We start from the raw sequence: 14,359 nt of genomic DNA on the forward strand, positions 1-14,359 counted from the left end.
TTATTAAATCATATTTAATAAGTATATATGGTTATTATTTTAACTGTGCCGGCACAATAACACGTTGGTAAGCGGAGAAAGATAAGCGGCCTCGTGATCTAGTGGTCAGGATACCTGCCCGGCAAGCGGAGGGCGTGTGGTTCGATTCCCATCGAGGCAGCAACATTTTTCTTCGCTTACCGTCATAAAAATCGAGACACGAAAAATTGAAAAATTATAAAAAAATTGGAAAAACGAAAAAAAAAATACCAAAATTGAAACAACTCTGTAATTTTTCAACAAAAGGATAATTTTTTTCAAACTGAACTTTTGAAAAACCGAAAAATTGTAACACTGAAACATCAAAAAACAAAATAATTAAAAATCGAGAAATTGAAAAAACAACAATTTTTGTAGTTTCTCGATATAAAATTTTTCAAATTCTCAAGTTTTAGTTTTCTATTTTCTCGTTTTTTGGTTTTTAATTGATCAATAAAAGGACAAATTTATTGAAACCGAAATTTTGAAAAATTTAAAAATCGGAAAATTGTACATTGAATAGTATAAAAATTACAAAATTAAAAATTTAAAAATTGAGAAGTCGAAGAATTGAAAAAATTGAGAAATTGAACAATGGGATAATTGAAACAACAATTGAAAAATAGAAAAATTGTAATATTGAAACCCGAAAACCCTGATTAATTAAAAATCGAGAAAGTGAAAAATTGAAGAAACGAAAAACAAAAACTTCTATAAATTACATAATCAAAAATTCAAAAAAATTAAATATCAAAATCCAAAAATTTTAAAATGAAAACCGGAAAACTAAAAAATTAAGAAATTGTAAAAACGAAACATGGAAAAATTAAAAAAATACAGAAACTGAAAAATCGGATAATGGAAAACCCAAGAATTGTACAATTGAATAATAAAAACCCTAATAATTATTTGAAAAGAGTGAAAAATTTAAAAATCGGAAAATTGTACATTGAATCGTCTAAAAATTACAAAATTAAAAAATTTAAAAATTGAGAAGTCGAAGAATTGAAAAAATTGAGAAAAATTGAAAGAACCGAAAAAATGAGAAAAATTTAAAAATTGAACAATCGAAAAATGAAAAAATTGAGAAATTGAACAATGGGATAATTGAAACAACAATTGAAAAATCGAAAAATTGTAATATTGAAACCCGAAAACCCTGATTAATTAAAAATCGAGAAAGTGAAAAATTGAAGAAACGAAAAACAAAAACTTCTATAAATTACATAATCAAAAATACAAAAAAATTAAATTTCAAAATCCAAAAATTTTAAAATGAAAACCGGAAAACTAAAAAATTAAGAAATTGTAAAAACGAAACATGGAAAAATTAAAAAAATACAGAAACTGAAAAATCGGATAATGGAAAAGCCAAGAATTGTATAATTGAATAATAAAAACCCTAATAATTATTTGAAAAGAGTGAAAAATTTAAAAATCGGAAAATGGTACATTGAATCGTCTAAAAATTACAAAATTAAAAAATTTAAAAATTGAGAAGTCGAAGAATTGAAAAAAGTGAGAAAAATTGAAAGAACCGAAAAAATGAGAAAAATTTAAAAATTGAAAAATCAAAAAATGAAAAAATTGAGAAATTTAACAATGGGATAATTGAAACAACAATTGAAAAATAGAAAAATTGTAATATTGACACCCGAAAACCCTGATTAATTAAAAATCGAGAAAGTGAAAAATTGAAGAAACGAAAAACAAAAACTTCTATAAATTACATAATCAAAAATACAAAAAAATTAAATTTCAAAATCCAAAAATTTTAAAATGAAAACCGGAAAACTAAAAAATTAAGAAATTGTTAAAACGAAACATGGAAAAATTAAAAAAACACAGAAACTGAAAAATCGGATAATGGAAAAGCCAAGAATTGTACAATTGAATAATAAAAACCCTAATAATTATTCGAAAAGAGTGAAAAATTTAAAAATCGGAAAATGGTAGTACCTGATAAGATAAGGGTGATTTTGGCAGATCAGAAATCTTCTAAAAAAAGAGAGGGTGGGTGGGCGGGGCTAGTACCTGGTAAGATAAGAGTGATTTTGGCAAATGAGAAATCTTTTAAGAAAAGAGAGGGTGGATGGGCGGGGCTACTACCTGCTAAGATAAGAGTGATTTTGGCACATGGGAAGCTGTAAAATTCTTCAGATTTTTTTTTTAATAAAATATCGAGGATTCTTAGAATTATTCTAGAACAAAACACCAGAGACTCCCGAGATCCTTTCAAATTCTGATGAAATAAGAAACTGTTCCGGAGATTTTTTTGAATTCTTTTAAAAACAAATCACCAGCGATCGTCGAGATTCTTTCAAATTATTTAAAAATAAAACACCAAGATTCCAGTCCTCGAAATTCTTTCAGATTCTTTTGAAATAAAGACATCAGGGAGTTTTTTTTCTTAATTCTTTTAAAAAAACACTGGCAGTCCCGATATTCTTAAAAAAATGTTACCCTAGATTCTTTCAAATTTTTCAACATTAAAACTAGGGACCACCAAGATTCTTTTAAATCTTCTTTTAAATTTTTACCTTGGCAATACCCACCCTTTCTTTTCTTAGAGAGCATATCATTTGCCAAAATCAGTTTTATCTGAGCAGCTACTAGCTAGGATAAGACTGATATTGGCAAATTCCATACCCTCTAGGAAAAAAGAAGGTGGGTGGGCGGGGCTAGTACCTATTAGGATAACTCATTTGGCAAATGAGATCTCTCTAAGAAAATAGAGGGTGAGTGGGCGGGTCAGAACGTGTTAATCTAAGATCGATTTTGGCAAATGACATATCCTCTAAGGAAAGAGACGGCGGGCAGGCGGGGCTAGTATTTGCTAAGAAAAAAACTGATTTTAACAAATAATATACCCTCTAAGAAAATAGAGGGTGGGTGGGCGGGTCTAGGATTTCATAAGTTGAATTTGCTTGCGATTAATACTCTATAAAACTACAAATTCAATGTTCTCCTCCCAAATAAAGCCATTTGGAACAGTTTCAAATTTTTTGTGAAAATTTTGGGCAATTTTGGAGTCCTTTCATCGCATTTCTCAGTTATTTGAAGACAAATCGTAAACATATTTTAGATTCGTAATGTGCGAAAAATGATCTATAAGCCAACTATTTTCCGTTGGGTCAGACCACCTTTTAACTATTTCAGGCAAAAAATCTTTGGAAATTAAACATTTTTCTCACTTTTCTCGCTAATTTTCGGAAATAGTTGAAACATAGTCGGAAATTTAAAAGTGCGAAAATTGGTATTATCTTATCAGAAACTACCCCCGCCCACCCACCCTCTATTTTCTTGGAACGTATGTGATTTGCCAAAATCAGTCTTATCTTAGTAAGTACTAGCCCCGCCCACTCGCCCTCTATTTTCTTGGAAGGTATGTGATATGCCAAAATCAGTTTTATCTTAGCAAGTACTATTTAATTATTATTTAATAATTTATTTAGCCATTTCAATGTAGCATATAGTACTTAAGATAAAACTGAAATTGGCAAATCACATACCTTCTAAGACAATAGAGGGCGGGTGGGTGGGGCTAATATTTACTGAGGTAAGACGGATTTTGACAAATCACGTTTCTTGTAAGAAAATGAGGGTGGGTGGGCGGGGCTAAGATTTCATAAGATAAATTTGCGATTAATACCCTATAAAACTGGAAACTCAGTGGTTTCCTCTGAAAGCCATTTGGAACGGTTTAAAATTTTTTGGAAATTTTGGGGATTTTTTGAACATTTTCCCCTCAGTTCTCAGTTATTTGAAGACAAATTGTCAAAAATATTTTAGATTCGTAATCCACGAAAAATTATCTATAAGCTAACTATTTTCCGCTGAGTCAGATCGTCTTTTAACTGTTTCGAACAAAAAAATTTTGGAAATTACGAAAAATATTTCTCACTTTTCTCGCCAATTTTCGGAAATAGTTGAACAATAGTCGGAAATGTCAAAAAAAAATTAGTATTATTTTACCAAATACTATCGTCTAAAAATTACAAAATTAAAAAATTTAGAAATTGAGACGTCGAAGAATTGTAAAAATTGAGAAAAATTGAAAGAACCGAAAAAATGAGAAAAATTTAAAAATTAAACAATCGAAAAATGAAAAAATTGAGAAATTGAACAATGGGATAATTGAAACAACAATTGAAAAATCGAAAAATTGTAATATTGAAACCCGAAAACCCTGATTAATTAAAAATCGAGAAAGTGAAAAATTGAAGAAACGAAAAACAAAAACTTCTATAAATTACATAATCAAAAATACAAAAAAATTAAATATCAAAATCCAAAAATTTTAAAATGAAAACCGGAAAACTAAAAAATTAAGACATTGTAAAAACGAAACATGGAAAAATTAAAAAAAAACAGAAACTGAAAAATCGGATAATGGAAAAGCCAAGAATTGTACAATTGAATAATAAAAATAATAATTATTTGAAAAGAGTGAAAAATTAAAAATCGGCAAATTTAAAAATGAAACACTTACAAAATTGTAAATTTGAAAAAAAAAATTAAAAATGGAAAAATTGAAGAAATGAAAAATTGAAAATCAAAAATTGAAAAACCAAACTTGAAATATCGAAATATTGAAAAAATTGGCAAACTGACAATTGGGTAACGAAAAAAGCAATTAAAAAATGGCACAACTGACAAAAAGATAGAAACTGTAAAATCGAAAATTTGTAACATTGAAACCTGAAAAAGTGATAAATTAAAAATCAAGAAATTGAAAAATCGAAAAGACGAAAAATTGTAAAATTCAACAGATAGATCAAAAAAAATTTACAGAAAAATCATTTGGTAACATTTTATTATACTTTCTTTGTCCACTGTCAGATAAGTTTGTTTTACTTTAATTTACTTAAAAAACAAACACGTGTTTAAAGTTAACTAGATTTAAATAAAAGTAAGTCGAACGTTCTTTCGGCAGAATTTCCCTCGCCCTTCAAGTGCAGCCCAGCAAATTCCGTTTGTCTGAAAAATTATAATTTTTTTAAAGCTAAAACCAGTAGCGTAAATAACACTCCCCATAGCTTTTTTGATTTTAATTTTCTCACATTTTTGTTTTTTGAGTTTCTCGATTTGCAATCTTTCGAGTTTTTAGTGTAAAATTTTCAGTTTTTCAATGTTCCAAGTTTTGAATTTGTCAATTTTTTTATTTTTCAATGTTTCGATTTAACATTTCTTCAAATTTTCGATTTGCAATTTTTGCTTACGGTTTTTTATTATCTTTATTTTAGAATTTTTAGAATTTTCGATGTTCCGAATTTAGAATTTCTTGTTTATTCAAATTCAATTTTTTGAATTTTTCGTTTCTTCAATTTTTCGATTTTTATATTTTTGATTCTTCATATGATATTTGCCAAAATCAGTCTTATCTTAGCTAGTACTAGCCCCGCCCACCCGCCCTCTATTTTCTTGGAAGGTATGTGATTTGCCAAAATTAGTATTATCTTAGCAAGTACTATTTAATTATTGTTTAATAATTTATTTTGCCATTTCAATATATTATATAGTACTTGCTAAGGTAAGACTGATTTTGGCAAATGACATATCCTACAAAGAAAAAGAGGGCGGGGGGCGGAACTAGTTTTTGCTAAAATAAGACAATTTTGGCAAGTATTATACTCTTTAAGAAAATAGAGGGTGGTTGGGCGGGGCTACTATTTCATAAGATAAATTTGCGACTAATACTCTATAAAACTGGAAACTCAATGTTTTCCTCTCAAATAAAGCCATTTGGACCGGTTTCAAATTTTTTGGAAATTTTGGGAATTTTTGGAAAAGTTTCCTCGCAGTTCTCAGTTATTTGAAGACAAATTGTCAAAAATATTTTACATTCGTAATCTGCGAAAAATTATCAAGCCAACTACTTTCCGTTGAATCAGATCGTCTTTTAACTGTTTCAAACAAAAATTTTTGGAAATTATGAAAAACGTTTCTCACTTTTCTCGCTAATTTTCGGAAATAGTTGAAAAATAGTCGAAAATGTCAAAAGTGCGAAAATCGGTTTTATCGTATCAAATACTTCGAATTTTCATTTTTTGGATGTTTCAGTTTTCAGATTTTGCAATTTTTCGGATTGCACTTTCACGAGTTTTCGGTTTTTCGTTTTTTCAATTTATCGTTTTTTCAATTTTTCAGTTTTTCGATGTTCTGACTATATTTTTTTTAATGTGAATTTTTTTTATTTTTAGAACTTTTCAATTTTTCAAAACTATTCATTAAAATTATTATTACTGGATAAAAGTTTTTCATTTTTTCCATTTTTTCAGTGTTTAGATACTTCACTGCTATTTTTTTTGACTTCACAATTTTGACGATTCTATAATTTCTCAATTTTACAATTTTTGGGTTCTCCAATTTTTCGATCTTTAGTTTCTAAATATTTCAATTTTTTGATCCATCAGTTCTTCGATTTGCTATTACATATTCGATTTTAGTTTTTCCATTTTTTTTTTTCGATTTTTCAACTTTTCGAATGAAAAAAAATTAAAAAATTGCAAAATCTAAAAATTGGAAATCAAGAACATGAAAAATTGAAGAAACGAAAAATCTAAAAATCCAACAATTAAGAAATCGGAAAATCGGGCAATTGAGAAATCCGAAAATAGCAAAATTGGTAAGTTTCAATATTAAATAAATGAAAAATTATAAAATCGGGAGAAACACTGAAAAACAAAGGAAATGAAAACACGAAATATTGTAGGATGAAAAAAATCGCGAAAATTAGAAACAAAAATCAAGAACTTCACGAAATTGACGAAACGAAAAATTGCAAATCTAAAAACTGAGAAGTTTGGAAGCCGAAAAATTGAAAAAATAAAAGCCGAAAAAACAAAAATTATGAAACCGAAATATTGAAAAATTAAAAAATAAAAATCATGAAAAAACGGAAAAAATTGGTCGAAGGTAAATAATCTAGATTTTTGGAAAAATTATAACGCATATTTCAGAGCGTTTTTATTCGGCAAAATTTTTTGGAAGGCGATAAACTAATAGATTTTGTTTAACGATTTACCATGACTGCGATAATCTTAAAACGTTTGCAAGATTTCGGACGAACATTCGGCTTTGCAATTTCAAAGTTAAATTGCAAGATGTTATACAATTTGTATCTTTTTCAAAAAATCTGGATGTCTAGTAAAAACTGACCGCAGTGACAAACCTTATAATTATAAATAAATAATTTGCGAGGAAATAAATGTCCTACGACCATTTTGGCGATTAGACCACAAGGTGTAAACAAACCGCGGCGCGCAAGTGACCCACACCCATTATTTTCGCTGCGTGCGTTATCCAGATCAGTTAATATTATTGATCAATACATAAAACGTTTGCAACTTTATAGACCCAGTAAAGAACTCGAAAGTACCTACCACACTCGAATGACTGAAGGGATATATATACATGACTAAAATAAAAAAGAAAATTTGTTTGCTGTCAATGGAAAAAAATAAAAATCAAAATATATCTGTTTATCCTCCCCACTGATAATATTTATTATTAATGTATGGTAGGTTAACGCATCTAAGTCCCGAAGATCTGAATACATTTCGTCGTCAGTGTTTTATTCTAACCACATACGCTCGCAAAATAAAAAAAAATTGCTTTCAAACAACATTCTGAACTATTATTTTATTTAGAATAATGTTTGCAAGACTAGTAGGTATTTTTTACGTGATGTTGGGTAAAGCCGTCTGTCTGTTCTGGGATTTCATTAAAGAAAATAAATGAGTTTTCAAATTATTATTAGTTAATCATTATAAAAACGTTACATTCTATAAACAAAATTTTAAAAAGTTTTAAATGGTTGTGTTAATATGTTAATGAATATGTTAACCTTGCTAACATGAAAAAGAAATAATTATTTTATTTATTTTTCATGTTTAATTAGCACAGTGTTTTATGAAATTGTATACGACTACTCCAAGGTAATGAAAATGTAAATCGTTGTACTTTTTGACTTGTTCCATACATTTCCATAATTGTATACTGAATATTGTCATTACAACTACTATTTTAGTCACTATACAAAAATAAACAATTAATCCTAATTAATTAGAGTTTTTTTTTTTATAATAGTCGAAACCAGTTTTAATACGACATATAATCGGAGTCAATTTTTTTCTTGCATAATTCGCAATTATGACCACATTTCCAAAAAACAAAGAGAAAAACCGATGTGTATACAACCAACCAGTATTAAATTTAGACAGGAATCACAACAACTCATTTAACTTTGTACCATAATGCAAATAAATTGAGCAGCTCGTAATCAAAGAAATTTAAACTTTTTGAATTTCCTTATTTAGTTGCTGCCAATCATTCATTCAAAAACCGGTCTCTATCATACCAACAAGTCTGGCGTTCTTTACTGGAACTCAGACTATTTTTGTTATTATTTCTTGTAAGTTTTAAGTGCAGGTTAAACCACAACACCACATTCAGTGTCGAAATGCAACTAAAGTGAGTAAGTCCTCGGGATCGTAGTAATATACAGTGTGTGTAAATATTTTAGGAACGGTGTTAGAAAAATATGGTCAGAAAAAGAGTTCGTAATACGAGATGCGCCTTTAACCACTAGGTTCGAAAACAGCGAAGACGGAAGAACAATTTATAATGTGTTTGTTGCGATATTCGTCATTTTTTTAACGTACACCGGTTTTGAAGAATATACGAAAACCGGAAAGTGAGTATTTATTATTATCATTAATTATATTATTATTTTTATCTGCGACCTACATGATACTTATTATGACATGATACTTATTATTATTCGGTGGCCTCTGATTATAATTTTAGTAAATGTAATTTTAATATTCTCTATGAGAAGCTTTTGTTAGTGGGCTGGTCAGTTCTTAATATTTTTAACACTGTTGAGGAAGCCGTTTCTAAGTTCTATCAAATCTTAGATGAGATTTTCCAAATGCATGTTCCAAGGAAAGTAACTCATGTAGGTAATTATCCCAATTGGTTCAATGGTTCTATTATCAAAATAGTGAAGCAAAAGAAATCTGCTTGGAAAAAGTATAGTAAAACTAAATCTCCGGATGACTATCTGACATTTAAAACTTTGAGAACCCAGTTGAAATCTAAAATAAAAGATGCCTATAAATTGTATTTGCAAGGAATGAATTACTGTGTTAAGTTAGATCCTAAGAGGTTTTGGGCATTTATAAACTCCAAAAAAAAATCAGACCTTTTTCCACAGAATATGACGTACAAAGATTCAAACCTCTCCAATCCCAAGGATATTGTTGACGCATTTGCTAATCACTTTGCCCAATCTTTTACTGACAGAAATCCACCTGTTAATCTTAAGTGTACAAGTCTAAATAAAAATATTCTTAGCGTAAAACACATCAGTGAAGAGAATGTATATAACGCCATTAAGAACTTAAAACCCAAAATGACTAACGGACCTGATCAAATACCAGCTTTTATAGTGAAAGATTGTGCAAATGTGTTCACGATACCATTAACTATTATATTCAACCTTATTTTAAAGACATGTACTTTTCCTAATAAATGGAAGTACTCTAGAATTTGCCCTGTTTACAAAAAAGGAGAAAAATCAAATGTTGAAAATTATAGGCCCATATCTATTATTTCTAATTTTGCCAAGGTGTTTGAAACAGTATTACATAATATTTTGTCCCATCATATATCACAAATGATTTCCTCAACTCAGCATGGTTTTACCAAAGGACGCTCCACTATGTCAAATCTTCTTTCCATAACACAATTTTTAAGTGATTCATTAGACAACCAATGCCAAGTGGACGTCATTTATACTGATTTATCAAAGGCAGTTGATAAAATTGACCATCGCCTCCTAATGCAAAAGTTGGAATGTTTTGGGTTTTCAGACTCATTAATTTCATTGTTAAATTCTTATTTAGACAGTCGATATTTATTTGTTAAAATCAATGGATTTAAATCAGAACTGTTCAAACAAGAGACAGGTGTTCCACAAGGCTCCGTATTGGGTCCCTTGCTTTTCAATATGTATATTAATGACATTGTTGATGCCATAGATGTGCATTCCCTTCTCTTTGCGGATGATTTGAAGATTTATACTGTAGTCAATTCATTTCATGATTCTCTTCGGCTTCAAAAATGTCTTGACAGAGTTTACAGATGGTGTTTGAATAACAGTTTAATGATTATTAAAACTAAATGCTATGCCATGTCATTCACCAAAAAAGAAAAACCCATTATTTACAGATACAGCATTGATAACACCGTTCTTACTAGGCCTGAAGTTATACGCGATCTTGGGGTAGTCTTCGACTCAAACTTTCATTCAGTCAACATATTCAGGCAATAACTGAGTCTGCTTTCAAATCCTTAGGCTTTGTCATCCGGAATGGTCGGGAGTTTGGTGATATTGAAACACTGAAATTACTCTATTTCACTTACTGTAGATCTTGTCTTGAATACGCCTCTGTCATATGGAGTCCTGTATATAATATCCACATTTCTTCCCTTGAAAGAATACAAAGACGTTTTCTTAAGACGGTGTCCTACATAGTCGATGGCGTTTATCCCCTGAGAGGTTATCCTCAGGATTTACTTCTGGGTAGATTCAAAATTCCATCTTTGCTAAATAGACGTAGAGAGCACTCGGAAATAACTTTATTTAAAATTGTCAAAGGACTGCAAGAGTGTCCTGATATACTTTGCAATTTATCACTTAAGATCAACAGAGGGAACATGCGTAGTAAAAATTCTTTCTATTTGCCCACTGTACGCACTATCAGTAGAGCAAATTCTCCACTTGTTCAAATGGTTGTTAATTATATGGACATCGAGAATCAAGTCGATCTATTTAACTGCACTTTAGATCAGATTAAAAGATACTACCAAACAGAGCCAAGTTGAAGTTATGCTTAAAATATTTGTACAACGTTTCTGTGTCCTGTAATTGGGTTCCCCACCCGTGGACACTATGCATTAATAATAATAATAATAATAATAATAATAATAATAATGACAGCTATTTGAGTTATGTAATCTTTAATAGTGTTTCAGACACTAAATGTAACCCATGTGCCATACATGTTAAGTGTGTTATATTTTCATAAAAGACCTTCAAATTAGTACTAGTTTTGATCACGAATGAAGCACCATCTGATACAAACCATTTAACTTTTTTGTGTTCAGTTCCTTTTGGCCACAATAAAGCTACAAATTAATAAGTAAATAAATTATAATAATTTCAATGCTTAAAACTATCAATAGCACACCCAATGATTCGCTTATAAATCTCGAGATTGTGTTGCTATTAGTTTTATCAAGCTGCTTCAAAGCTAGTAGAAATGGACGGCCAGCTTCTTCAGAAGATAACTTTCCAATTAATAAATGGGCTATGGATTTTCCTAATCTGTCCGTCGTCTCATTGACGCTAATAATTTTTTCTCAGAGTGCTTTCTGAGGGTAAATGCCTTCCTGTATATTTATGCATAAAATTTTTAAACTCAGGACAACTAAATTTATTCCATGGAATATTTGCTGCGGTAAATGCCCTACATAAATCGGTGCACAATAGCGTAAAATCATTGTCGGAACTAATGTTTAATAAAGTCTGTTTACTGGATTTATACTTGTTCTTTTTATGTGCATCGCCACTGCAGCGTTGTTCAAAGTGCGATTTTTTTTCGCACTTAAACTAGGAAACAAAAATGTGAACATAATTCAAGCTTCAGTATTTTAAATGTGTACAGGCAAAAAACCTAAGATCCGAAGCCTAGTAATAATGCTTCCACCTCACTTGCAATGTAAATAGCTATTAAACTTCTGATTTTTTTTAGAGTACGGTTGTCTCTTCATTTAATATGGTTAGGTTTCAAAAACCTTGACCTGGCCATTTTAGTATGGTGTACTTCAAACATTTTGGCTTCTTTAAGTTACACGTGTTTTAAATTTTGGGCCAAGGTCCGACTAACTCTGGAACCTAAAGGTAATTTTTAAAAACTACTCTACCCCTTAACAAGATACGGTTTTAGGACAAAAAGTATGGGACAAAATTTGGTCCACGATTTCGATCCTTTATTATTTTTTATTTCTGTACGGTCTTCAAACAATAGGACACACTGTCAAGTTTGGAAAAAGTTCTGCCACTTTCATTTTTATGGAACAGGTACGTATCCAGGTTACAAGGTTCAATCAATCAAACAATGTTATTTTTTATTTTTAGGTGCGACTCTTAATGAAACAGCACGCTTTCATTCGCACAAACGTGCCTCGGGTCCTACATACCAAAGTGCATACCGAAACTAATTTAGTATTGCCAAATTTTGGGCAGTTTATTTATTTCCTGTTTGCTCCGACTATGATTTACAAAGACGAATATCCTCGAACTCGACATATTCGTTGGAAGTTTGTGCTTCACAACTTTGCTGAAATTTTTGCAGTAATGTGGTTCTACGCTGTTATAGTGGAAAGGTTCTTGATTCCTAGATTTAGCGACATATGCCTCCGGCAATTCACTCTCGGCGAAATTATAGCCCCAATTTTTAGTAATGTTGTACCGGGGGTTTCATTTATGTTACTTTCATTTTATGGTGTTTTGCATTCATGTCAGAACGCGTTTGCCGAAATTCTTCGATTTGGAGACAGAATGTTTTACAAGGTAAAAAACCAACACGATTTTTTTTTACTTCAATCAAGTGTTGTTTTAGGAATGGTGGCACTCAAAGTCGCTTGCAGAATTCCATCGAACTTGGAATGTCTTAGTACAGGACTGGTTGTATACCTACATATACAAAGAATTCTACGAAGTGATTTTTCTAAAGAATAAAAAAGCTGCTGGTTTCGTGGTTTTCTTCGTGTCTGCGGTGGTCCACGAATGGTTGGTGATTAACGTGTTCAGATTCTTTCTACCCATTAATTTGCTTCTATTTCTAACAACTGGAGCTGTTTTGGCCGCAATGGGTATTCTGGATGGAAAATGGGGAAACTTTTTAGTTTTGTATTGGATTGGCATAGGTTTCGGAATAGAAGCTAACTTACTTGCGCTTGAAACTTTCGCACAGGATAATTGTCCCTTAAACGAAAATGTCTCTAGTGTGGAGTTTTATCTTCCTAGATTTATTACGTGCGGATGTATTAAATAAAAATAAGAGTTGTGTTTTTTATTAGCTTTATTATAGGGTCGAAGTTGATCACGGATGTGTCGCCTATCACTTTATGCGAATGTTACTAAATGTCCAAAGATTGACGATAAAGACCAGACGCCTCTGTATAACTGGTTGCCTAAATTCTTTATATCTCAAAAATATAAAACTACTTTATAACAACAAAAAGAAAGAAATTTATTGTGGTTAAACGTCACCGTATATGTTGAAAATGTTCACTATGTTGTTCAGGGCATATATTCACTCTCTTTTTAATTTCAAAAATGTTCTGTAACATCCTTTTGTCAATGCTTTGGACCCATTGTTGAACTTCATGCTGCAACACGAACTCCTGACTGCTGATGATTGTAACAGAGAGTTTACAAACGACGTTAATGACGAGTGAGAACTGTCATAACGAGGCATAATTTCAGCGAAGCGGGATATTTGAAATCCATGGCCACCTACGCCCTTATAATCATTTATAAAAGCCCTGTAGAAACATATTATTTATTCCCATATCCGACCCTTTAGCACCAGTACAATAATGAATTAAGGTTCGGGTTCAGCATTCCCTTTGAATTTTAACGATATCCTTAAGCCTCAGATCCACTGAAATATATATGTTCGACAATTTACAAAGTGATGTTAAAGGAGTCGTCCAGATGTTTGAAATATGTCTCACACTAACCAAAACTATTGTTCGAATATAATTTCTCTCATCCTTGAAGTGCATTCCAACAAATTTTCAAAAAATCGAGACATCCAGAGATCGAACAATCGAAAGATTGAAATATAGGAATATCGATAAATGGAGAAATCAAAAAAATCTTAAAAATCGAAATCCACAAATTGAAAAATCCAGAAACTGGAAAGTTCCCAATGTTGAAAAATTGAGAAACTGAAAACTTAAAAAACCGAGAAATCTAAAAATCAAAGTGTCGAAAAATTTTACACTCGAATAATCGAGATTGTACATAAAAAAACCGCAATATCGAAAAGCGTAGAATTTAAAATGTCGAAAAATTGAAACAACAAAAAACTGAACAACCAAAAATTTAAAAATTCAAAACAATGAAAAACAGAAATATCGAAGATCTGAAAAATCGAAAAATTGGTAAATTAAGAAATGGAAATATCTTTTTTTAAAAAATTCAAAAACCAAAAAACTGAAATAGCAAAAGTTGAAAAATAAAAATATCTAGACAGAGAAA

The 14,359-nt window shown here is 30.4% G+C and overlaps 2 protein-coding genes across 3 annotated transcripts in view; one reads left to right on the forward strand and one right to left on the reverse strand.

Annotated features, from left to right (window-relative positions):
• LOC135130681 (uncharacterized) overlaps positions 1–14,359 on the reverse strand; it is a 203,592-nt gene that overhangs the window by 74,202 nt on the left and 115,031 nt on the right. The gene's annotated exons all lie outside the window — the stretch shown is intronic.
• LOC135130283 (sterol O-acyltransferase 1-like) lies at positions 8,338–13,161 on the forward strand. The gene is made up of 6 exons (XM_064057644.1): positions 8,338–8,493; positions 8,546–8,716; positions 11,841–11,989; positions 12,036–12,169; positions 12,227–12,661; positions 12,711–13,161. The coding sequence occupies exons 1-6, from the start codon at positions 8,483–8,485 to the stop codon at positions 13,143–13,145; spliced, it is 1,335 nt and encodes a 444-aa protein (XP_063913714.1). The 5' UTR covers positions 8,338–8,482; the 3' UTR covers positions 13,146–13,161.

Source organism: Zophobas morio, unplaced genomic scaffold (genome assembly GCF_036711695.1).
Source record: "Zophobas morio isolate AGI-343-1 ecotype UQ-CSIRO unplaced genomic scaffold, CSIRO_AGI_Zmor_V1 ptg000017l, whole genome shotgun sequence".
NCBI lineage: Eukaryota > Metazoa > Arthropoda > Insecta > Coleoptera > Tenebrionidae > Zophobas > Zophobas morio.